Source organism: Mustela lutreola, chromosome 7, assembly GCF_030435805.1.
Source record: "Mustela lutreola isolate mMusLut2 chromosome 7, mMusLut2.pri, whole genome shotgun sequence".
In the NCBI taxonomy this organism is placed as follows: Eukaryota; Metazoa; Chordata; class Mammalia; order Carnivora; family Mustelidae; genus Mustela; species Mustela lutreola.
This window is the reverse complement of record NC_081296.1, coordinates 70,224,870-70,251,279: the sequence shown is the minus strand read 5'-3', so window position 1 is coordinate 70,251,279 and position 26,410 is coordinate 70,224,870. Positions and strand designations below refer to the sequence as shown.

The 26,410-nt window shown below is 41.2% G+C and overlaps 1 protein-coding gene across 5 annotated transcripts in view; it reads left to right on the top strand.

Annotated features, from left to right (window-relative positions):
• Positions 1-14,977: 14,977 nt before the first annotated feature.
• The window catches only part of FRMD5 (FERM domain containing 5), a 316,635-nt gene continuing 305,202 nt past the window's right edge, over positions 14,978-26,410 (top strand). For 4 of the 5 annotated variants that reach the window (XM_059181392.1, XM_059181391.1, XM_059181390.1 and 1 more), the window contains exon 1: positions 14,978-15,297. In XM_059181392.1, coding sequence (XP_059037375.1) covers positions 15,196-15,297 — 102 coding nt within the window. In that variant the 5' untranslated portion in view covers positions 14,978-15,195. The remainder of the gene's footprint in view (positions 15,298-26,410) is intronic. The other variant, XM_059181389.1, reaches the window with a different exon arrangement.

The window sequence follows — 26,410 nt, the reverse complement described above, 5'->3', positions numbered from 1 at the left end:
TAAAAAGGACTGGGAGAGAAGGAGAACAAAACACCAGGGTGTCTATGAGAAAGGCAGTTTCTTAGGCAGTTTCATTTGTCTTCTTTACTTTGAGTCACAAGAAGCACCATTTAACTTCTGGGCATTCTCTCAATGAAGGAATGGTGGTCCTTAAGGATGCCTTATGTTAGCCCTAGCTGCATCTCTGAGTGATGGGTAGAAAAAAAAATAATGACTATATTCCACATAGAACTCCTAGATTTCTCCTGGCAATAAACTCTTAGAGTTTGGAAGCTCCCCCACTCACCACGTCCTTAAAAAACCTGCGTCCTAGTATGCCAGGAAGAACTAGGTTTATTTAGCATGACATAAAAATCTAATTTGAAAAAGTCATGTTTCATGATTACCAGATTAGGGAAGGGAATGGCTTTTGGATTCAGAATTACACTATTTGCAGAGGAAAATGATCTTCTGGGAGAGTTGGATGCTGGTCAAAGATCCTTGTTGCTCTTGGATTAATAAGCCCCCTTACCTATTATTGATCATAACAATATCTTGTTGCAGAAAAAAAAAATTCCTTTCCCTATCTACAAACTTATCTTGTTGCCTAAATTATGTACGTAGATAAGCTGAGCACAAGGGAAGCAGAGACTAAAAGATGTGCATTTAGAATCCAACTAACATTTGCTAAATTAATGAGATGCTCAGTGTGCACTAAAAGATGATGATAATGACAATAGTTAGGAATGAAGGAGGGAAAAGAACAAGAAAGGAACAGAGAAGAGCAAGAAACAGCTGTAGCTCTGAGGCAGTTGGCTTGCCAACTGCTGCAGCCAAAGCAACCACAATGCAGTTTTCAATTATTCAGAGCCTGGCTCTCCGGTTTGGGTATCATCTCAGCTTTTTGGTTCCAATTTTCCCTTCTATTGATTGTCTTTTTGTCATTTCATGTCCATCAGTCCACAGGAAAGACAGAGATCAGAAGAGGTTGGTATTAGCAAAAATTTTCCTGATGTTTTCTTCATGGAAGTGTTGATCTCTTTTCATTCTCACATCAAGGCTAGGAGAGAGGACTATTATTATCCTTGTATTACAAATGAGGAATCTGAGGCTTAGTGATATTCCTAAGGTCATACAGCTAGTATGTAGTAGAGGTAGAATTTGAGTCATGGGCTATCTGAACCTAGAGTCATGCTTTTACCCATTATGATCTCCTGCTTCCATGTTACACAGTCTTCTAACTTGTTCACATTTGCTATAAATGTTCTCAGTGCTCTACAGTTTACAAAGTTCTTTCACTTTTTTTTTTTAAGATTTTATTTATTTATGAGAGAGAGAGAGAGATGATAAGTAGGCAGAGAGGCAGGCAGAGAAAGGGGGAGAAGCAGGCTCCCTGCTGAGCAGAGAGCCTGACACAGGCCTTGAGGGATCCCAGGACCCTGAGATCAGGACCTGAGCTGAAGGCAGAGGCTTTAACCCTCTGAGCCACCCAGGCAGCCCCAAAGTTCTTTTTCTCCTTCCTTCCTGCCTTTCCGCCTGTCTCCTTTCCTTCCTCCCTCCCCTTCCTTCATTTGGTGTATAAATGTGTGTTGCACTGGTATTATATTAATTTTCTTTTTGTGTCTTTTGAGTTTTTAAGCCTTAAGCTGCCCCTGTGCTGCGATGTTTTAGTTTCAATTTTTTTTTTAAAGATTTTATTTATTTATTTGACAAATACAGATCACAAGTAGGCAGAGAGGCAGGCAGAGAGAGAGAGAGAGAGAAGGAAGCAGGCTCTGCACTGAGCAGAGAGCCTGATTGTGGGGCTCAATCCCAGGACCCTGGAATCATGACCTGAGCTGAAGGCAGAGGCTTAACCCCCTGAGCCACCCAGGCACCCCTCCGTTTTTTGTTTGTTTGTTTGTTTGTTTTAAGTAAACTCTATGCCCAGCGTGGGGCTCAAACTCCCGACCCTGAGATCAAGAGTCGCATGCTCTACTGACTAAGGCAGCCAGGCACCCCTAGTTTTCATCTTATTTTCATATTTGTTTTTATTTTAAACATACATATAGTATAGGAGTCAAATAGTTCTATCAAGTCTATTACAGACATAGATTCTCTGGTCCCCAATTTTCTCATCTTCCTTCCCCAGAGGCAAAAATTTTCAGTTATTTTAGCTGTTTCTTTTTGTATTTGTCTCAGTATCTCTAAATAATATGCCTATGCTGCTACTTCTTGATTTTAAAAAAATTAGGTGTTATCTATGAAAGATATATCTTTCAATTGCCTTTACCCCCAGCCTACCCCAGTCACACATGTACGTTGTTTCCTGTCCATTCTCCCAATATAGTTATATCGTACTGTTGGTTAAATAAAATCAACACTTATATTACTATGACTATGGAAATGCTAATATACTATTACAACTTTTCCTTTTGTTTTTCCTAGAGCTATTAAATGCTTCATTTTTATTTTTCACTTGCTTTGTTTTGATATAATTATCACTAACTCAATGAAATTCTCCCCCAGAAATATCTTTCTTTACACTATGTTACATCTATCACTTTTACCTTCTTTGAAACACCCGAGAGCCTTCTGATTTCCTCTATTTTGGCTTTGATTCTTCTCTAGAGTTGCTTCACAGCTGTGATTCTGGGATTAAATATTACCTTTAGTCTGAGAATTAATTTCTTTCTTCCTTCCTTCCTTCTTTTTTTTATTTTTTTTATTTGACACAGAGAGAGATCACAAGTAGGCAGAGAGGCAGGCAGAGAGAGAAGGAAGCAGGCTCTGCACTGAGCAGAGAGCCTGATGTGGGGCTCGATCCCAAGATTCTGAAATCATGACCTGAGCTGAAGGCAGAGGCTTAACCCCGTGAGCCACCCAGGTGCCCCTCCTTCCTTCCTTCTAAGGCTTTGGATTCACATATCTCTTTCTTGTGTTAGATCCCATTTCCAGGATCATATGTATGAACTTTTGAAACTTTTTTCTTTTCTTTTTTAATAACAACTCTAAAACATCCTTTCTTTTCTTTTCTTTTTTTTTTTTTTAAAGATTTTATTTTTAAGTAACCTCTAGACCTAATGTGGGGCTTGAACCTACAACCCTGAGATCAAGAGTCGCATGCTCTACTGACTGAGTCAGGCAGGTGCCTCCAGTAACTCCAAAATTTCAGTGGCTTCAAACAAAAAACATTTATTTCTCATTTTCGTTAGCTATTTATTGTGGATTGGCTGCACCCCTGCTCCCTCTTGCCTTTTTCCCAGGACCCAGGAGCAGTCATCATCTGAGCCATACCAATGTTTGGGGAAAGAAAAGAGCAATAGGAGTCAGCATTTTCTTTTACATTTTATTGTTCAGAGCAAACCGATGGCCAAGATTGACGTTAGTGGGATGGGAGTAAAATTCTAGTCCTGATAGAGAGAGGCAGGGAATATTTTGAACACATAATGCAATCTACCATGTATTCTATTTCTTGGTTAGCTCTCACATTTTGGAAGAGCCCATCCTCCAATAGCTTCCTGAGGAAAGATGTATAAGAATCACATTAATTGAGGTCTGGCATATCTAAAATATCTTTTTATCCAATTGGTAGTTTATTTGAATACAGAATTCTAGGTTGAAAATCATTTTCCTCAGAATCTGTGGATGTTGCCCTAATATTTTCCTTGATCCAGGGTTCTATTGAAAAGTCCACTGTAATCTTAATGCTTGTTTGTAGCTTTTTTCCTTTCTGGAAGCTTATTTTTGTTCCTAGTGTTCTGAAATTTCACAGTGGTGTGCCATGGTGTGATTTTGTTTCTATCTATTGTGCTAGGCACTTGGTAGGTCCTCTAAATTTGGAAATTCATGTTCTGCAGCATAGAAAATTTTCTTGAATTGTGCCTTTGATAATTTCCTGCCCTCTACCCTTTATCTCTATTCTTACTACCTTTCAATTTTCATTTCTCTTGTTTTATTTTACACTTATAAAGGTACTCTTTTTTGTTATTATTATCGGAATGTTTTCCCCCCTGAATGGCATCCTGTACTTATTTAAGAGATGCCAAATCATATCCTATTTCTTTCTTTTTTAAAAAGATTTTTATTTATTTATTTGACTGACAGAGATCACAAGTAGGCAAAGAAGCAGGCAGAGAGAGAAGGGGCGAAGCAGGCTCCCCACTGAGCAGAGAGCCCGATGCGGGGCTTGATCCCAGGACCCTGGGATCATGAACTGAGCTGAAGGCAGAGGCTTTAACCCACTGAGCCACCCAGGCGCCCTCATCTCCTATTTCTGTTAGAATCCTTACTAATAAATTGCTTTTTTAAATTTTTCTTTCTCCTGTGTAGTCTTTCCAACCTTGAAGTTGACTGTTTCTTTTTTGTTTTGGTCTCTATTTTATGTTAGAGATATTACTTAAATTTCTGGTGACTCCCCTACCCCCTTCAGAAACTGTTTTGCTCTCTCCAGGGAATTGCCTAACAGAGTGGAGAAAAGAAGTCTCTTGGCTGCATGGAGTTGAGGAAAGGAACCGTTACTTAAATGGACTTTCAAACAATTCTGTTTTCTGTCCTAGCTCCACTTCTGTTAAGTACCTGGTATATCAATCTTTAAATATTGTGTGGGTTCTGTGTGCAAATAAGATTGCCTCTCAGCTCTCCCCTTTGCTGGGTTTGGATTCAATTTTCTTGGGTCTGCTCAGTCAACTGTTAACTCCCCACCCCTGTATTTTCAGTTTTCCAAAATGTTATTGCCGTGGTTCCTCTCCATTCACTTTGGTCTCATAGGTTTATGCTTTTTAAAAATCACGTTACTGTTGTTTGGGTGGACTTGGAGCAAGAACAGAGGTAAATGCTGCATTCAACCTGCTATTTTAAAATAAAAGTCTTAGGACTTTCAGAACAGTCAGGGAAGACCTTATTATCCCCAGTTTATGAATGAGTAACAGACTTCAAATGACTTGCCAAGATTATACTGTATATAATGTTGGATCTAGAGCTTGTATTCAGTTCTTCTGACTCCATTCTTTTCACTAACTTGCTGAAAAAGAAGACTATGTAACATAGTTATTAAATGCATAGTCTCTGGCACCGGAGACCTAGATATGAGTCCAGGTTTTGCCTCCTGATAGCGGAATGCTTACGACAGATTGTTTCATTTCACTACATTGGAAGTTCCTCATCTATAAAATGGGGATGGTAGCAATAGCCTGACCTCACCATAGTGTTGTGAGGATTCAATTAGACAATGCATGTAAAGTACCCAGCTGAGTCTCTGGCATATAGTGAGGGCTCCCTTATTACTATAATGGAAAAATTGAAATGATAAGATGTAATAATGATTTGCAGTTTTAATTAACTGAATGATGTCCAGGGAAACTTTTAAATTAATTCTGCAGACATTTACTGAATGATTAACATGTGCACTATGGAATGTTTATTCTTCCTTTCTTTTCTATTTGAATGTCTTTATGAAAATATCTTTGATTAGCAACTACTTCAAACCTAGTTGACCTTAGGTGACAAACTTCTGAGTAAGGAGACAAGAATTGGGCAGGGTGGCAGTTTTTCTCTCCACCAATACCTAAGGAAATGAACAACAAAATTTCATTGGCAAAGCCCAAAATTTGCCAGCAGCTACAACAAGGTAAAGGATAAAACCTTACACATAAATTAAATGTTTAAAAAAAAGTGGCCGGCGGCGCCTGGGTGGCTCAGTGGGTAAAGCCGCTGCCTTTCGCTCGGGTCGTGATCTCAGGGTCCTGGGATCGAGTCCCGCATCGGGCTCTCTGCTCAGCGGGGAGCCTGCTTCCTTCTCTCTCTCTCTGCCTGCCTCTCAGTGTACTTGTAATTTCTCTCTGTCAAATAAATAAATAAAATCTTTAAAAAAAAAAAAAGTGGCCAACAAATGAAACAATATTCTGGTACAATAAGTATGGCTCCTCACCCTACCCCCATTCCTCAGAGTAGATTGAGAGGAAATAAGGGTGTAGTGGGGAGTTGACAGCTCTCTGAGTATTCTCGATGATACCTTCATTAACATGTGAAGAATTCTGAGGGTATAGATAAGTAATTCTGGGTAGCATGGAGAGATGCAGGAATCCAAGTAAATTGTTTTAGATAGAAGCCTCCATATACCACATGAGCTTTCCCTTTCCCCCCGGAGCTTTCCATTTCCTATAGGCTGAGCAAAAGAACGGAGGTTTCTAGCACCCCTGACTGGTTAGACTGGGCTGGCATAGGCTCTTTAACTGGGTCTTACAAGAGAGAACGGCTACTAAGGGCATCACTCGGCCCTAACTTCCTTTTTTTCTTTCCCTTATCCTGAATCCTCATGTCAGAGAAAATTAGTTAGAAAACAACTCCGAACTCTTAAACTGAGGTAAGAAAAACTGGCATATATCAGAGCAAAGTGAAAGTCTGAAAAGTCTGTCCATGCTAGGCATGAACTGGGTGAACCGTACTAACATGACCACCATTCAAGCATGGTAGAAAGAAAACGGGTGAAGGATATTTTTTGAAAAACAGGTGAAAGGGGTGCTTGGGTGGCTCAGTCATTGGGCATCTGCCCTCCATTCCGGTCATGATTCCAGGGTCCTGGGATTGAGCCCCACATTGGGCTCTCTGCTCAGCGGGAAGCCTGCTTCTCCTTCAACTCCCCCTGCTTGTGTCTCTCTCCCTGTCAAATAAATAAATCTAAAAAAAAAAAAAAAAAAAAAAAAAAAGGAAAAGCAAAAGCAAAAGAAAAACAGGTGAAAATCTAGTTCAGATGAAAACAACTGCTAAGGAAAAACCAGAGCTGGGCAGTAGTTAAAGTTACTAAAGTTAAAATGATTAAAAACAGATTTTATTCAGAAAAGTTATTCAGGAGAAAAAAGACCTCAGTGTGAAACCAGGCTCAATTCTGAATACAGTAAGGAAAACTGGGAATTTATAATCTAGGAGCAGCGTCAGGACAGGGTGTGTGGTTGGTGGATGAACAATTACTAAGAAGAAATAGGGATAAGGCGAGATTCTGTCAAAAACACCCTAACAAGATTGTTGCTAAAGATGGGCCAAAATGAACAAACATCTCCTGGGAAAGAGCAGGAGATGAGGTATTTGGTAAGATGTTGAAGATGATCAGATATTGAGTTTGGGAGGATTCTGGCTAAACTGTCTTAACAGATTCTTCCTAAAACTGAGTGATGCAGAGATGGACAAAATTCCAAAGGATGGAAAAAGTCCAAAAGTCAAAGCTAATAGGGATGAGGATTCAGAAGATGCTGATTAAAATCTGGTCAAGGAGAAATTTTTTTGGTCACAACCCAGAGAAGGGAAGAGTGTTTTTTGTTTGTTTGTTTGTTTGCTTTTTAAAGATTTTATTTATTTATTTGACAGACAGAGGTCACAAGTAGACAGAGAGGCAGGCAGAGAGAGAGAGAGGAGGAAGCAGGCTCCCCGCCAAGCAGAAAGCCTGACTCAGGGCTCGATCCCAGGACCCTGAGATCATGACCTGAGCCGAAGGCAGAGGCTTTAACCCACTGAGCCACCCAGGCACCCCGGGAAGAGTATTCTCTAAAGTTTATTTATTTCAGTTATCTCTACACCTAATGTGGGGCTTGACATCACCACCCAGAGATCAAGAGTTGCATGGTCTTCCAACTGAGTCAGCCAGGCACCCCAAGAAGCATATTCCTTACAAATGTTTTCTACTATAGACTCAGTAAAAAATAACATTCAATAAAATAAGAAATCCCAGGTGAAACATAAAAACAACAGAATAATTGACGGGTGCCTGGGTGGCTCAGTGAGTGGATTGTGGATTCAACAACAAGGAACAAAAAAGACTTGGCTAAAAATCAAGTTAATGGCATGGAGGAGAGACTTGGGGACAGACACAATGAATAAAGAGGGAAAGGCCATAGAGATTTGAGAATTAAAAAAAAGAAAAAGAAATATATACTCAAATATGATCCAATATTGAGCTACCTGGTGTCCTGGAAGAAAACAACAAACTCAAAGATAATAAGAGCTATTGTTCAGCAAACTACCACTCTTATACCAGGGAAAATTGATTCAGAAAAATTGACAGAGAGATATATTCTGATTAAGTTCTTGAACTTCAGAGTTAAATATATGAATCCTCCAGGTATCTTGAAAAAAAAAAAAAGTCACATTTGGGAAAAGTTTGATTCATCTGAGACTTTCCCATAGCAAATGTTAGGGAAAAAGACAAAAGGGTGATGGCTATAAAATTCTGAAAGAACGTAAAGAAAGTGTGAGCACAAAGTAACGTTTCTTTTTTTTTTTTTTTAAAGATTTTATTTATTTATTTGACAGAGAGAGATCACAAGTAGGCAGAGAGGCAGGCAGAGAGAGAGAGGAGGAAGCAGGCTCCCCGCTGAGCGGAGAGCCCGATGCGGGACTCGATCCCAGGACCCTGAGATCATGACCTGAGCCGAAGGCAGCGGCTTAACCCACTGAGCCACCCAGGCGCCCCCAAAGTAACGTTTCTATGCAAGTATTTGTTCAGTATAAATGCAACAGGTAGATAAAAAAGAACTCAGGTAACATCCCCCACCCCTGCTCCACAAAACCCCCAAATAATCCAATTAAAAAATAGGCAGAAGACCTGAACAGATATTTCTCCAAAGAAACATACGATGGCCAAGAGACACATGAAAAACTACTCAACATCACTGATCATCAGGGAAATGCAAATCACAACTACCAAGAGGTATCACCTCACACCTGTCAGAATGGCTAAAATCAACAACACGAGAAACAACTGGTGTTGTTGAGGATATGGACAAAAAGGAATGCTCATGCACTGTGTTGGGAATGCAAACTGGTGCAGCCATTCTGGAAAACGGTATGGAGGTTCCTCAAAAAGTTAAAAATCGAATTACCCTATGATCAGTAACCACAATACTGGGTATTTACCGGAAGAATACAAAGACACTAATATGAAGGGATACATGCATCCCCTTTGTTTACTGCAGCATTATTTACAATAGCCAAATTATGGAAGCAGCCCAGGTATCCACTGATGAATGGATAAAAAAGACATTATATATATAATGGAATATTACCCAGTCATGAGAAAGAATGAAACCTTGCCATTTGCAACAACATGGATGGAACTAGACAGTATAATGCTAAGCAAAATAAGTCAGAGAAAGACAAATACCACATGATTTCACTCATATGTGGCATTTAAGAAACAAGACAAACAGCAAATGGAAAAAGAGAGAGAAATCAAGAAACAGACTCTTAATTACGGAGAATAACCTGATGGTTACCAGAGGGGAGGTAGGTGGGAGGATGAGTGAAATAGTGTTGGGGATTAAGGAATGCACTTGTGATAAGCACCAGATTGCGTATGGAATTGTGGAATCACTATACTCTACACCTGAAGCTAATAAAAACACTTTGTTAAACAGTATGTGGCTATTGGCCATTCTTAAACTACTTAGCAAAGAAATCCCACCTACCAGGACATGAATGGATAAAAATAAGGCCTCCAGACTGGGTGGCACAGTCGGTTAAACATTGGACCCTTGGTTTCAGCTCAGGTGCCGATCTCAAAGTGATGAGATCGAGCCCCTAGTAGGGCTCCGAGTCCGCTTGAGATTCTCTTTCCCTCTTCCTCTGCTCCTCCTGCTCATGCTCTCTCTCTTGCCCTCAAATAAATGCACAAATCTTTAAAAATAAAAAATAAAACCTCCAGGAATAGTGAATCTGGAGGATAAAAGGACTGGTTGCAAGCACTGAATCCATTTGAATACTGAAGTGAGATTAAACAACTAGAAGAAATATGGTTGCTAAAAGCCATAAGTATTATAAAGCCTGATAAAACAGATTATATAAACCACAGAAATTGGGAGTTAGAGTCAGAGTTTGAGAGGAAGTACAGTAATGTTAATGATTTCATTTTGCAGGGCAAATAGTCAATTGACACTATTAATCAAGAAAAATGGGCTGTTCTGGTTTCCTTAGATTTATGTCCTTTCTTTGCCCATATTCCTTTTTCTTCTTTGTTGCCTTTCTCTTTTATATATATGTTTTAACCAATGTGCACTGAGTATTAATCTACATAAACTGAATATTTAATAAATATTATTTAAGTAATTTTGCAGTTCGTATAGAACTGTAAATTCTATGAAGATTGGGAATGTGTCTTATTCATCTTTGAATTCTCTCAGCACTTAGCATGAGGACTTGCATGTAGTAGACCATAATAAACTTTTTAAATAAATGAATTAACTTGTTTTGTTTCATATACATTCTGTTGCTAGAACAATGGCTAAAGACTGGCTGGAAATAAAAGGAAAATGAACCATAATTGGAAAATATAATAAAGCCTGGCACCCACATCTGAGAGACCTATTGTAAATGCTTCTGATGCCTTGTTAAGGACATTCTATTGTTTTCTGGATGCATTTCCCCCTTATTAAACAATCTCCTCTTTCCGTAATTTAATCATTGACACTGTTACCAAAATAATCATTTCCAAATACAGATCTGATCGGGTCATTTCTCTGCTTAAAAACCTGCAATGCCCCCCTACAGTCTATGCAACAGAATCCAAATTCCTAATTGTGGCATGGAAGGTCCTGTATGTTCTGGTCTCAGTACATTTTTCCCAGCTAACACATTCCACATGCCATCCATCCAGGGGTATTTGCAATTTCTGAAGCATGCTATACATATTTGTGCTTCTATGTCTTTACTCATGCTGTTTCTTCTATTTAAAATGTGACTCCTCATCCCATACCTTGCTCTTTCTTCTGTTATCTGCACCCAACACCATACATTCATTCCTAGGGACCCAACTCAAATGCTTTCTCTCTAAGACTTTGCTGTCAGGCTTAAATAATTTACCATTTGTTGTTCTCTTGTAGGGCTTTGTTCCTGCTCCATGTATGGTATAATAGTTAACTGTTTATATACCTAACCCTCTCTCCTAGATTGTGAACTTCTTGGTCTATACATTTCATTTTCCCATTTTCTTTGGGCTATGTATTATGTTTTCAAGAAAGCTGACATAGTATAATGTGCCTAACACACAGTAAATGCTCAATAAATGTAGTTAGGACTAAAAAAGCCACATGCACTTGTATTTCCACATAAAAATCCACATTAAAATTTTTTTCTAAGTGTAATGGGGGCTAAACTGAAAATCCAAAAAGTTGGTAGAAGAAGGAAAAACTGTCTATTAAACCATAGGGGAATTCTGTCCTGATTTAAAAAAAGAAAAAAAAAAAAAAGACTCGAACATTTCTACAGAGGTAAACTGCTCTGGAAAAACTAAATGAATTGTTCAGCTACTCATATTAAAGCAAGTATACATTTATTATTCTTGGAAAACTATAACTTGAGTAAAGATGCTTTAATCTGTGAAGCAGTGTGCTCCATTTGGATATGCAAATCTTTGTGTATGGAACAGGAGCCTTGCTTCCACAGACATTGCTGCAGAAGAGAAGAGAAAAATTGTTTCTTTTCTCTTTGTAGATGTAGACTATATGTGTCAATTTATTGTTTCTGTGGAGATGTGAATGTCCTCTTTTGAGCCCTTGCTCTCAGGAGTACAAAAGCTGAGATCTAAAAGAGAAAGGCAACCAAGGACAGGCATGATCATTACTACTTACTGGAGAAATAATTATGCAAAGGGACTGGACTGGTTTCAGTGAGTCTCTACCTGGACCTACCTGTAAAGACTGAATAACTCAGTCTCTGTGAGCAATGTGCTAATGTTGGACTGTTAAGCTCTTAAGGCAATGGCACAGCTGGGTCAAAGGTCAAGGCCATATGCCTGGTGATGGGAGGTGGGGTCTCCTCTAAAGGAGTAGATATTCCCAGGTCAATCATCCTAGGGAGAGGCAGCAACTGGGACAGAAAATGGGACTTTGAAAATGGACCTTAAATTGGGTGAGGAGAGTTGTTTTCTTCTCTGAGCTTCTCTCTGTGGTTGAACCGGAGTGTCCAAGACATGGTCAGGGGAACTCTTGATGGAGAGGGGAGCTGTCATCAGTCACATGGACCCTAGCTGAAAGCTCAACAACAAAGCCCATGAAGACTTTGAGAGTAGTAGCCAGGTCATAACTGCAGGTTACTCTGGATAACCCTGGTCTTAGCTGTGCTGTAAGGAGACTTTGATGGGAAGAGATTGCATTCGTGATATCCTGGAGAAGAGAGGGAAATGCCTCTTCCTGCTAGGTCCCAAGACAATGGTGAAAGTTGTGCTGGCTAGCAACTTTCAGTGTCCCAGAATATCAGGGTATGGTATATCTGAAGTAGAGACAGGAGTAATTCAGTTATTTCAGGCCTATGTTGGTGACTGCATCTGCCCTAGGGACTCCTCAACAGGAAAGAAGGTAGAGAAACTTTAAAGGGAGCTGCCATCCTAATAATTTGGAAGGCAAGAGGTCAATCATTGTCGTTTGGAGTTTTAAATATGGCCTCCTTTACACTAAAAAATTCATGAACACTATGATGCTCTGATTAACAAGGGCACATAAGGCCTTTTATTGAACAAAGCCTTATTATCATAGACATCCTGTTCAAAAGACTTGAGAAAAACAAAGATTAATAAAATATTCCTCAGTTTGATTTTATATGAGTCTTTTGTTTTTAGTTTCCCTTAGGCTTTTCTCTCGATCCCTGTATAGGTGTACATTTAACCAGAAACCGATAGTTGCTTTTCTTCCATTATACATCCAACCTCTGTTTTCCTCACAAAGTGCTCTGATTTAGAGAGTAAGGGGAGAGTTTGAAGCTCTTTTTGGCCATGGATGAACATCTAACCGGTTTTTCAATGAGGTGAGCATCTAAGTTAACATGATTTTCTTGGCTGAACAGGAATATTAACACATCGGCATAGTCCCTACAATCTCATCCCTGTTGATTGCATCTCCGGTCATACTCTGAAAAAAGACTGCATTCAGTTCCTTAGAGCTTTTCTGGATTCATGGTGTTTGCCTTTTTATTCTAACAGCTGCTTATTTGCATAACCAGTTAAAGACATTTCCCTACTGTCAAACTACTGGGTTTCCTCTAGCTTCTTGGACATTTTTTCTTGCTCTTGTAGATTGTGCAAAGAAATAGCAACTTTTGCCTTCAACATAAGTTCTGCTTTCCTGAACTCTTTCATTATTTTCTCGAACCACAAAACAAAGTTGAGCTTTGTGGAATATCACTTTGGCATATTAATGATTTCATGTGTCCAAGGCCTTCCTGAAATTACTTGTTTCTTCATAGATCTTTTTCTGGGACTTAAGCACTATAAAATATCTAATTTACTTCATGCAACAAACACTTATTGAATACCTACTATGTTGCACACCCAGGCTACCTGCTGGGGCTACGTAGTAGAGGCACTCACCTTTGGTTTGAAGTCTTGAGTTTCTGACTCACTGTTCTAGATTCTTAAGTCCTCCAGGATTACATTGAAAAGTGGAACCTCCTCTTATGACTGTTGAATGCCACAAAGGAAAATGCAACTAAGGAGAACAATTCAGGTTGTTGAGGTGATTACTGAAGAGGGGGAGGGCCCCATGCAAAAAATTGGAGAAAAATACTGAAATCCAAGGACACTAGGGAAGAAGTATACTTTATTTTTATTTTTATGTTTTTAAAAGATTTTATTTATTTACTTGACAGAGATCACAAGTAGGCAAAGAGGCAGGCAGAGAGAAGGGGTAGAGGGAAGCAGGCTCCCCGAGGAGCAGAGAGCTGGATGCGGGGCTCGATGACCTGAGCTGAAGGCAGAGGCTTTAACTCACTGAACCACCCAGGAGCCCCTATACTTTATTTTTTAAAGAATGTTCTAACCCCAACGAGGGGCTTGAGCTCAGGAGCTCAGGACGCCCCCCCCCATCAAAGGTCACACATTCTACTGAGACAGCAGGGACACCCCCCCCCCCCCCCCCCCCCGCCCCAGGCCAGGGGTGGGGGGGTGGGGACCTACTTTAAAGGTCAGATGTTTTCTAAATTAATGTAGGGTTTCATCTTTGTTATGTGTGTTATCCCCATAAACACGACCACTATAAATGAAAATAATATGAAATTATGCACACTGCATTATTTTTCAATTAATACATTTATTACAGCATTAATGTTGGGTTGATAGGATTCTTTCATATAACATTTCCTTCCATCAAAAAATTTTGAGGGAGAATATTGTTTTTTGGTGAAGTTTTCATAAAGAACATGAGGTCTTTAGATGTAGGGTCACAAAGGGCAGGAGACTATTTTTTTTTTCTTTGCGATATTTACCTCCTGACACATTCTGGTGTTTTGTTGAGAAGTCTGGAGATACGGTAATTCTAGTTCTGAAGGTGCAAGGAAAGGACCCATCACTGCCTCTGCACCCTACCGGCTAAAGGAGCACACCTCAATCTCTTCCTTTTGTCTTCTGAAAATAAAAGGGAGGCTTAGGGTGTTAGAGTGGTTGGTTTCCGAGGGGTTAAACCCAGGTGCTTAAAAACCCTTGCGAACCCTACGGTTTTTACTTAAGTAGCTCCAGTAAAACAGATGTTCTCCAAAATAAGAGCACCAGAGCAGACAGGCCCGCCAGGCCGACTCCGGGTAAAGCTCAGGTGGGGGCAGCTGCCTAGTCCCGAGCGGAAGGTGCCTGCATTCTGCAGGTGCAGTGATCGTTATCTCGCACCGCCCGGGCTCCCGAGAGGGCGGGACTCGTGGCGTTGCAGAGTGTGGGACCTGACCGCTGAAGCCCAGTCTAAACGTATTCCATGCAGCAGATATTTATCCGGCTGGGTGCCCACACCTGGCCCGGGGGAGGGGAAACAGCTTCTGGAGGAACCGCAGAGAGGAGAGGAGCCCCTCGTTTGGGACGCCAGAGGGCTGGTCCCGCAAGGTTCTGTTCGACTGCTTTCCCGTGATTGCTTCAGCTACCTGTCCATCATCTTAGTTCCCTATTTTGACTGGCTCTACCGTCTGTCACTCGGTTCCGCCGCGCTGACCCCCATTGGCCCTTTTTCGGCCGAGGCCCCGCCCCACGAGCTGGGCATGGGGAGTGGGGCGCGGAGGAGAGAGAGCGGGGCGCTTGCTCTGGGCTAGGGGGAGGCGGTGGCGGTGAAGGAGGAGGAGAAGGAGGAGGAGCTGGGCCAGCAGGAGGCAGCGGCCGCGACCGGACTGGGGTGATGGTGCAGGTGCCGGGGGCCCGCGCGGAGCTGCCTGGCTGAGGGGCGCCTGGTCCGGGGTCCGCAGCGCTGCCGCGTCTCTCCCGGCGGCGGGCGGCCGGGCGGGAAGATGCTGAGCAGGTTGATGAGCGGCAGCAGCAGGAGCCTGGAGCGCGAGTACAGCTGCACCGTGCGGCTGCTGGACGACAGCGAGTACACCTGCACCATCCAGGTCAGTGCCGTGCCGCCCTGCTCGCGGGACCGCCGCGTCCCCTGAGTCTGGCTAACTTGGCCCCCGGCCGCCGCCCGGGGTCGCCGCAGACCCCAGTGCTTTGTCCGTCCCTGGCTGCGGCGGACGGCCCGGGTGCAGAGCGCCTCCGCCCGAGACTTGGTCCGGGGCGGGGTACCGGGCGCACGGCGCAGCTGCGGTGAGAGTCCCACCGTCCCGGACCCCAGCACCCTCCCTGCCCTCTCCCAGGGCTAGGGCGCCCTATCTTGGCTACTCGAGCCTGCCCGGGTGGGGAGCATCTTCCGCGGGCATCCGCAGGAGGCGGGCAGGGCGGGAGGCTCCTACCCCGGCCGCCCCGTCGGGTGGGCGCAGGCTTCGGCTCTCTGGCCAGGCAAGGACCGCTGGCCGGCGTTTCTTATCTTTGGTTGGAAGGATAATGCTGAATGTCATAACCACCCACCCCTCCCCGGCATTTGTGAGTCAGAGCTCTCAGAAGGTAGAAGTGAACGCGCAGCCCGTGCAGAGTGGCCTATGGAAGAGAGACCAGCCCTCTGGGTTCTCGAGATTAGCCCCCCCCCCTCCCGCCTTTTGCTCCCCAGATCTCATTGTGTTGGGCAATTTGGGGGGGGGGATATGAGGCAAAGATTTAGCAACAAGTACCAGAGATTTGAGGGTTGACCGTGGCTAGAAAGAATGGGTGACTTAAAAAAACGCCAACAATACGTTAATGCTTCGCAGCATTTCTTCAGAACCTGGTATTTTGGAAGAGATTTTTACAACCTCTTGCTTATGTTTTTTCACTACTGCCGTGTGGCAAGTCTGGAGTAGTAGTCTTTCCCAGGAATGCAGTCACAGCCCTCTCTCCTCCTCTGTAAAGTCAGAGATAGGAGCATTGATAATGCTCCGGTGTTTAGTTCAGCAGCCGAAGGATCCTGCGCTCGCTGCCGGAAACTGCTCTTTCAGGAGAAGCAAATTGAGTTGGACCCGGAGGGGTCTCACCTGATCCCTTGCCTTTGCAGCAAGAAACCAGAGGGGGGCTTCTCGCCTCAGATGTGGCGGACAAAAACTGTCGGCCTCTGGTCCAACCCTCTTTGTCTCCCGCCCCCCTCAACCCCCCATTTATTTTTTTGCTGACAATGCTCAACCGCGGAAAATAGCGGTGTGTGAGAAAGACGCTGGGTAGTGGGTGAGAGCAGCTGCTCTGTGCTGACTCTGTGTTCATTTCAGCCGTCTCTCTACTCTCCCTTTTCTCCCACTCCCCAAACCACCTCTGGGCATAAGTGCTGACTGCTGCCAAAGATCCAGGAGGGCAGAGAAAGGGAGCAAAATCTCTTTAAGGCCACTTAAATATAGATTAAACAGTCATAACGATGCTAGCCATCAAGTGAAAGGATTTTTGCAGTTGAATATGATAGATGCTCTGTATTATTTCCTTACTGAATGAGTGGCATGCTACTTTTTGTTTCTATTGTATCATTATGTGTGGTGTACAGTTCTTTTTTGGTTTTGGGTGGGGGAGGAGAAGGCATTGACGACGTAGTCACCATTTGAATACATTGTCTAGAGCTTTTAAAGCCTTTATCTTTTTGTTTTAAAATTTAAAGCATGTATAGGATAACCTATCAAGGGCAGCATGAGATTTAGACTTTGTGAGTCCTAAAAATACTTTGGGGTATATATGGTGAAATAAAATTTCTGGGGCAGGTCATTAACTTTTGCCAAGGTATAGAATACAATTGAAACGCAATTCACATAATCATTCCACCAGCGATTTTGAGGTATCAAATAAGACAACTCGTTACTTTTCTCAGTTGGTGGAAACTCTGAGGTTGGTTGATTGGTATTATAGTTGTGGGTAAATCTTTATTAGTGTTGAGAAAAATAATATTTTTAAGTCAAACAGTACTTACTGGGTTTATGCTTGTTATATCTTGCTATGGTTGTGTTTATTTTTCTACTGGTTTTACATTATTACAATTTAATGTGTTATAAAAATTTAGGCCACATAAGAAAATTAAGCTTGGTGTAACAGGACTATACTGTAGTGAGTGTCCACTGTCTAGACATGTTAATGATGGTGTGTTGTGATTATTTAAGGAAAATTAAAAAACAAAGGAATTCTGAAGTTTATGTAGTGTCAGTCTTTGGCACCACTACTGTGACTTGCTTCTGTTTTTACCCAATGTGAGGAAAGGTTAACAACAACAAAAAGACAGGATCTTATGTGAAATTCATATTTTGTGCATATAGCTTTTTTGAGCTTTTGGAGATTGAGTTTTTCTTAGCAACTTTCTCCCCCCTATACATTTCTGTAGTGTGTGAGTGCGGTTGTATTTGTGCATGCACTTATTTGTCCGACATTGGACATAAAGTCTTGTAAATCAGTATGGAAATGAACTGTGAGCTACTTACTAGGTTAAAGCAATATTTTTAACATTTTAGGAAGTGCTGTACAGTATACTTTAAAAAAATTTTGGTAATAAGTTGGAATCATTTTCCTTAAAGTATGGTATGCCATGTTTTTCTTTAAATAATGTATATATTTTAGAAAGATTTCAGTACTTCTTGAGATAATCAGAATAGTTAGGGTATTAGAGAGTCAGAAATGTATCCCTGGGTTAGAGCCATAATAGCCACATTTAGTAAATTTCAGTTGTAGGAAATTCTAAGTATTGGTCTTGCCTTTCATATTGCATCAGTTATACTGATTTGGCATTTAGAATGTGATTATTAAGGTAAGGAAAAATGCCTTATATCCCTCCAGTGAATATTGCCACATTTACCAGCCTATTCTATTCTTTCTGATATGCCAATATATTTGTAGATCCTGAGAAATGAAGTATACATAGGAGGGCTGTAATATAATTGCTCCCCTGTGAAGAACATTGTTAACAGCTTCCTGCCAGATTTGAAGGTCATTGCCTCATAAATGCAGATCTGGTCCATATTTTTCACACATCTGTTTCATTTATGAATATTTACATTTATTTACTGCATTTACTACCCTACTTGTTATTTAATTTGGGTGCAAATAGAAAAAATAAAAAGACTACCTAATAATATCTTTGAACTCAGCATATCAAATGAAGTCATTTGAATGCTAATATCCTAAGTAATAGATTTCTAACAATCTCTTGAGTTATAATAGTTTATAAAATACTAAGAATATATATTACAGAAAAGCCAGTAGAAATATGTATCAAAAATACATATTTACAAGTCAGAAATACTTACCACTTTTTTCTGCTTACTGAAAAGTAAAGCTGTCCTAGAAATGAATTTGATTTTACTGGGAGCACATTAAAATAACAACCGATCAGGCAGCAGCTGGCTTCAATTTGTTTTTGCAGTTAAATGAGGTAATGAGGTACTACTATAAGTAAAATACATGTGGACAGAAACAGTTATAGAGTGCAACCAAGATCGTGGCTTGATTGTGTCTCAGCCATTCAGTAACTGTGGGACCTAGGGTAAGGGAGGCAATATTGGGGGAGAGAACAAATTTATTGAGTCCCGTACTTGCCAGGCGCCCTGCATGTGTTATTTTCTCACTTACCTCACAACAGCATATGGATTCATTATACACCCATTGTACCAGCTGAAGAAAATAGGATTGTGGATTGGTGGGAGAGCCGATATTTCTTGAATGGCCATCTGTACTATGCTTTCTGTACTATACCTTCCATCAACTATTTGAGAGATAGGTGGTATTATTTTCATTTTACGGATAAAAGGCTTGGATGAAGGAACTTCATCCATTCAAAGCTAGTAGGTGGCTGTACTATATTTAAACCATGATCAATTTGTCTCTAAATCCCATCTTTTGTTCCTTCTATTTCTTCTGACTCCCTAAGTTATTTCACCTGTCTGTGCCTTAATTTCTTCATCTGTAAAATGGTAATAATAATGCTTATTTCACAGTAAAGAAAAAATTATTCATTAATGTCATTACAAATAATAACATTTATAAACATATATTTTTATCCCCAGGGGTACAGGTCTGTGAATCACCAGGTTTACACACTTCACAGCACTCACCAAAGCACATACCCTCCCCAATGTCCATAATCCCACCCCCTTCTCCCAAACCCCTCCCCCCAGCACCCCTCAGTTTGTTTTGTGAGATCAAGAGTCACTTATGGTTTGTCTCCCTCCCAATCCCATCTTGTTTCATTTATTCTTCTCCTACCCACTTAAGGCCCCATGTTGCATCACCACTTCCTCATATCAGGGAGATCATATGATAGTTGTCTTTCTCAAACAGACTAATATACCTTGTGCCTTGTTCTATCAAATCAAAAATAGGATTGAGAAATTTTTTTTGAAAATAAACCATAAGTCTCCTTAAAATGATTTTTTAAAAGATTTTATTTATTTATTTGAGAAAGAGAGTATGTGGCCATGCGAATGTGGGAGAAGGGCAAAGGGAGAGGGAGAGAACCTTAAGCAGGCTCCCCAGTCAGGCCAGAGCCAGCTCAGGGCTCTGTCATTTGACCCTGAGATCATGACCCGAGTGGAAGCCAAGAATTGGGCACTTACTGGACTGAGCCACCTGGTGCCCCTCCTTAAAATGATTTCTGTTCTGCTCAGGTCATATCTCAGGGCCCTGGGATCAAGACCTCTTTGCATTCCCTGCTCAGCGGGGAGTCTGCTTCTCTTTCCCCCTCTGCCCCTCCCTCCTACTTGTGCTCTCTCTCTCTCTCTCTCTCTCTCAAATAAATAAAATCGTAAAAGAGTGATTCCTGATAATCTCAGTGAAATCATAAAATCCAAGGCTGGAATAACTGGATTCTGTTGTAGAACTCTTCTCTAAAATTCAAGAGTTCAGGGGGCATTTGGGTGGCTTAGTGGGTTAAGCATCTGCGTTTGGCTCTGGTCATGATCCCAGGGTCCTGGGATCCAGCCCCACATTGGGCTCTCTGCTTAGGCAGGACCCTGCTTCTCCCTCTCCCTCTGTCCTTTCTCCACTCATTCTCTATCTCAAATAAATAAAATCTTTAAAAACAGTAAAATTCAAGAGTTCAAGTTTGCTTTCCTTCCATCCTTTGGCTTTAGAGGGGCATTGAAATCAAGGACCTACAGTGATTTGTCTTTTTGTAAGAACTTCTACTTTATATTTGGTAAGCGAAATCCTTGGTTTCATTAATGCAAAAGTGATGTTAGAGAATTAAGGTAATTGTATCCACAGAAAAAGACAAAGCTGTTGTATTTTCACGAATATTGGTTCTTTTAAAAACTTTGTTTTGAAAAGTAATTATGGTGTCTCAGAATCTGTTACAATAGCAAGTCAGACTCTAATCTTGAAACTAGGTTCCAAAATTAGCCTTCTAGAATCCGGAAAGCACTTGTATTCTATTTCTTAATTTGTATGCTAAAATTTTAGCTCATTGTATAAAACTAATGCAGATCAACCTTTTAGGACAGAAGGTAAATTCTAGATGTGCTCTCATTCTTTCTCTTACTGAAAAAGTTTGGTTTAAGGAAGTGTCAGTGGCATCCAAGAGAAACCTAGAAGCATTCACCACAGCAGATTTTACTCAAGGGTATTTGTATGAATTTGCATTCTATTAAGTGCTAGGAATGAATATGCTGGATGAGGCAATTCAACATAGTGTATAATAAAAGAGCATGTGGGTTTTGAGTCTTCTGTTAAATTGCCCAGAGACTCATTGATCATGTCTGTGCTAGCATTAATATCACACTTAAAAAAAATAAAAAGATGTTTGCCAAGATAAAATCAGACAACCTGAAGACCAAAAAAGTCATTTTTTTTATATTTGTAGTGGTTTATGTATAGGTATTAAAATGCGCAACCCAAAATAAGCAAGGCTTTAATTAGTAAGATACTATAGTAGTTAGATACTGTAGTCACTCTGGCAAAATATTTTGATTATTTTAATACCTATTTTCCAGTAGATTATACTTTAGAATTTTTAAAGGAGTAAGAGGAAGGTATAAATTGAAAGCCTAGTTTAAACCACAGTGTCTTATGGTTATAGTTCAATAAATATTTGTTCTGATTTGATTGTGCTCCATGATGGCTGTGTTAGTTCCAACAGTTTAAAAGTTCTTGTGCCTTGAGGTGCCTGGATGGCCCAGTTGATTAAGCAACGGTCTTCCACTCAGGTCATGGTCCCATAGTCCTGGAATCAGGTTCCACATTGGGCTCCCTGCTCAGCAGGGACCTTGCTTCTCCCTCTCCTTCTGCCACTCCCCCCCTGCTTGTGCTTTCCAGCTCTCTGTCAAATAAATAAATAAAATCTTTAAAAAATATATTTTAATATTTCTTGTACCTGAAAACAATAAGCATTTTCTAACAACTGTATAAGGCTTTTTATAGTTTCAACCCATCAGATTCCCAACTACTTTGCTCTGCAGCCCCTCTCCCTGGTGAGAAGTATGGTATGTAAATATGGTATTTTATGGCGCCTTTGAGGTCTCTGATAACTTTTTGCAGTTATCTCTTGTTGAATTAGATCTAGAGCTTCTTGTGATCTAGAGCTTTCTTGATTTTTTTGGTTTGTTTCTTAGGGTTTCAGGCCTTTGAGGTCTCCCCTCCCCACCATCTCTGCAGGTTTGGAAGGCTTAGATCCAATGAATGCTCATGGGGGTGTTGGAAGTCTGACAGAATTAGGATATTGAGCACTGGGCTCACCACAGCTATAGAAAGTTCCTTCATGCCTTTCCCCTAAATCAATACCACAGGAAACCTCCTCCCAGCCTCATTTTCTAACCTCTTGCCCCAACTGGAAGAGAACCATACTTCCCAACCTGTTTCTAATTATGTCTATGTTAAGCGGCATCCACCTTCTTTAAGCGGCATCCACCTTCTGATAGCCTCATATGTAACATTCTGACTCTGCAGATCCTGTTTCCTGGAGCAGCCTCCTATGGGTCACTCTTCCTCAGCTGTGTGTAGCCAGAGCTGGTACAACAGATGTGAATCTCTTGCAACATTGGCAACAACCTTACAGCTTCTATATCTTATGTGGTGCTCAGGGAGGAGAATGTTGCTCTTCTGGAGGCCAGGTGGCGGTTGTTGCCCCTGTTTTCGGGCGTGGATACTTGGGGCTGAAACCCTCCCCCTGAATGGTTCTCTCATGCAGCTGAGAACTTTGAAGAGCACTGAAGCATCTCCATACCTATGTTGCAGAGTGAATGGTGTTCCCCTAAGAGAGCAAAACATCTTGTTACATGTTCATTCTAGCCATAAAAGCAGACTTCCCCTTCCTTTAAGACTCTGGATCTAGGTGGGCCGGAACAACTTTATGAACTTGTACAAACATTTTAAGTATCAGTAGAGCCCAAGCTAGAGTAGGGAAAGAAGTTTCTCTTGGAGGCTAACCCTTAGATTTAAGTTGTGGACCTCTTGCCACCTAAGGTACCATGCCATTCTCATTGTTGTCAATATTTTGAGCAAGATCCTCTGTATTGGTCTTTCACCAACTGTAAATGCTGTACTATTTCTGAGGATGGTGTTTTACTTTTGTAGGCTTCTCAATCTAATTGTATCATATCCTATATTTGGAAAGCAGGAACTTATAAAACTCCTCAGGTTCAAATTCTTCAGGCTTTTGCTTGCTGCTGTGTACTAAACATCAACTTGTGTGAATCCAGTCCTCTGAGGAGATCCTTCCGTGCCATGCTCATACAGGCAAGCTAATTGGACCACATGCTTGGCAACCACTGAGTTTGTGTACAATAGCTCCATTCACTTGTCTACAGAAAACACCCCTTTGACAGTGATTATAGCCTTCATTCCCCTCCTCTACTTCTGACTCCTTGCATTATCATGACCTCATCAGCTGGTCCTTATTTAGAGATGCCTTGGACCACTCCAGAAATGCTTTAGGACTCATTCCTATCTGTTAATGATAATTTCAAAGCCTTAGATAACCCCCTGCCCACCAAGGGAAACGGTTCTAGATCAGGACCAAACCTAGCTATTTTTATGCCTTATTTGAACCACCTTACTGTGTCACAACTCAGGGGGCTTTTTTTCCCTTTGTAGAAATTGTGAACCTTGTTAAAAAGAAGAATGGAATAGGGGATGATTTAAAGAAAACAATTGTTCTCAAAGTGGTTCCTGGATGAGCAGCATCATTTTCACCTGGTTACTTGTTAACAAATGCAAGTTTTTGGCCCCACTGCAGACCTAGTGAATCAGAAATGTGGGGGATGCGGCTCAGCAGTCTGTTTTTTTTTTTTTTTTTTTTAAAGATTTTATTTATTTATTTGTAAGAGAGAGAGAGCGCGAGTACAGGCAGAGTGGAAGGCAGAGTCAGAGGGAGAAGCAGGCTCCCTGCGGAGCAAGGAGCCCGATGTGGGATTTGATCCCAGAACGCTGGGATCATGACCTGAGCCGAAGGCAGCTGCTTAACCAACTGAGCCACCCAGGCGTCCCATCAGCAGTCTGTTTTAACAAATCTTTCAGGTGACTCTTATGCTTTTTCAGGTTTGAGAATCACTACAACTGGGTCATACACATATTGTATGACATACACATATGAGTTGTGTTGACTCATTATAAAAAGTGAGGGAAAAAGAGAAGCCAAGAGTGAATCCCATATTTCTACCTTTTGATTTATTTCTGAGTGGCCTTAACTGATTCTCTACCTTTGTAAGGTAAAGGTTAGGTTATTTGCAGATATGCATACCGTTTTCAAGGGGACAGGATTCTAAAGATTCTACAACAGGTCATCATTTCAATTTGATGCTCTTGTATTTTTTGGTTTTATTTTTGTCCTTCCTGACCTGGAAAGAAAATTATATTTCTATACTGTTTTTCAAAGAAATCATCTTCACAACTTGAAGCACTGGGGGTGTAGGAAGGCCCCTGTTTGCAAACATGTAAATAGCAAAAAATAAATGTCATAGAATTCAGTGTTAAGACAAGGTGGTATGCTGTGGCAGTGCAAATATGGGGGACTCAAAATTACTAAATATTTCTCAAAGGAGGTGAGATTTGAACTAGGTCATGAAAGAGTGCCAAAAGCAGAAAATGGGCTGTGGGGATGGGTAAAGGGCATTCCAGGCTGAGGCAACAGCAGGCTACTTCAAGGTAGGAAAGCTAAAAATGTAAAGCCAAATATATTTAGTCTTTCCTTTACTATGTTTATCTGATTTACTCCGGTACAGTTGAGTCAAATAACAGAAACTACTTGCTTAGGAAAGATGGCTGTCAGCAAATTTCAATCATTCTTGACGTGCTTAGAAGAATTAGTCTAAACTAAATTAAAACATAAAGCGGGTGTTGAGTTAAATCTAACTCCAAAAGTGTACAACACAAATTAAGGTTCTTCACAAAGCAATGGCATCATATAAAGAAGGGGTAGATTCATGTATCATTCTTAATTCTGAGGCTGCAGTAACTATGCATATGAATTTTGTTTCTGAGGGACCTCATCTCTGGCATCAGCTTATTTGTATACACAAAGTATCAAATCCCAGCTTTCAGCTGGTGTTTGAAAATCCTGGGACTGATACAGTACAGCCTAAATGGTGCACCGACAGTTAAGAAATGTGACCAGTGAGCCCTAAAAGGCACAATTCTGCCCCTCTGTTACCAAACCTAAGTGGCCACCAAAATTGCTTTTCTAGAGGATGGTGGAGTGCTTCCCTGGATTCCCCCAATGAACCCCTGCCTGCCAGCTCTGAAGTTCCCAGCCCGACACGGGGTGCACTTTGAGCACTCCACACAATGCCAGGCTAGACCTTTTGGGGATGGGAACCTCCAGGAAAGCACTCTTTGGCATTTAGGCAATCAATGTTCGGCAGAATGCCAATGCTAATAGGTTATTTTGCTCTGGAAAAGGAGAAAAAGAAGGGATGGTTTAAAGACTGATGAATAGGGGAATGACTGACAATACAGGCACTCCACTTTGTTGGAGAGATTAAGGAGGCTTGCTGTGAAGTGGCATTATGGGAGCCAGATAAATTAGCAAAGGCCCACAGGCCCAAGACCTGAAAGAAATAGTGGTACATCAAAAGGGCATGCCCCAGGGCACACTCAAATGTCTGGCCACTTTCATTGAACTTGTAGTAGGAAAAAGCCAAATCATTTGGAACCCTCATAGTCTGGTAGTCCATTCAGGCACTCCATGGTCAGGCGAATTATTCTTTCCCTCCAGGCAGGTGCAAAACTTTATTTCCATATTGCCTGATTTACCTCAGGGGCCTCTAGGCTGGGCCTTAGCCTATTTTTGAGGACACCCTAGTGGAAGAGTTGTCTTCACAAGTACCAAAGGATTCCATATACGGTAGGCAGAGGATGCCACTAAGATTGTTTTATCAGACATGAGCCAAGCAGGTAAGAACATTGATCACAACACAGGGAAGCAAAATTAATTAGTCTAAGGGTCTCAAGTACTTCTAGGGGATAATTTGGACTGATGAAAACATTCAGCCTGCCTTCTTTCAGATTTTCGCCTCTAGAAAAATCCAGAATCCCCCAGAGTTATTATGGAATTGGAAGTTTGTATGTCAGAAGGATCCCATGGACCAGCATTGATGCCTGGGATGTTATAAGGCAATCTCACAGTACACTCTCATCCCTGCAATAGAATAACCCATCAGTTCTTTGGGAGACCACTCAGAAGAAATTTGGCTTTTGAGAGCTAAAAATCTGATCAAAACACAAGGTAGTCTAGTACTACAGTTCAACTTAATTTATACTTAGCTTCAGATTCTATTATGTGAAATAAAAATTTTTTTTTTTTTTTTTTTAAAGTGAATTGGCATTGGCTTGGTGTCGCTTCAGGTCATAAGATACTGAACCAACCATGGCAGTGTCAGATTTTATAAGCAGCATTGCTGATCTGAAAAACAATACTTATTTGCTTATTTTTAAATATACCTTGGATAATTTAGATAAGCATATTCAAATAAGGACCCATAGTACCGGAATTACATCTAAGAATTGTTTTCTAATAATTTGTATGGCAAAAGAGAATGCATTTCTCATATTCTAGTTTTTTTTTTTTTTTTTTAATTTATTTGACAGAGAGTGAGAGCGCGCGTGAGGTCACACGTAGTCAGAGAGGCAGGCAGAGAGAGAGGAGGAAGCAGGCTCCCTGCTGAGCAGAGAGCCTGATTGGGGCTCGATTCCAGTACCCTA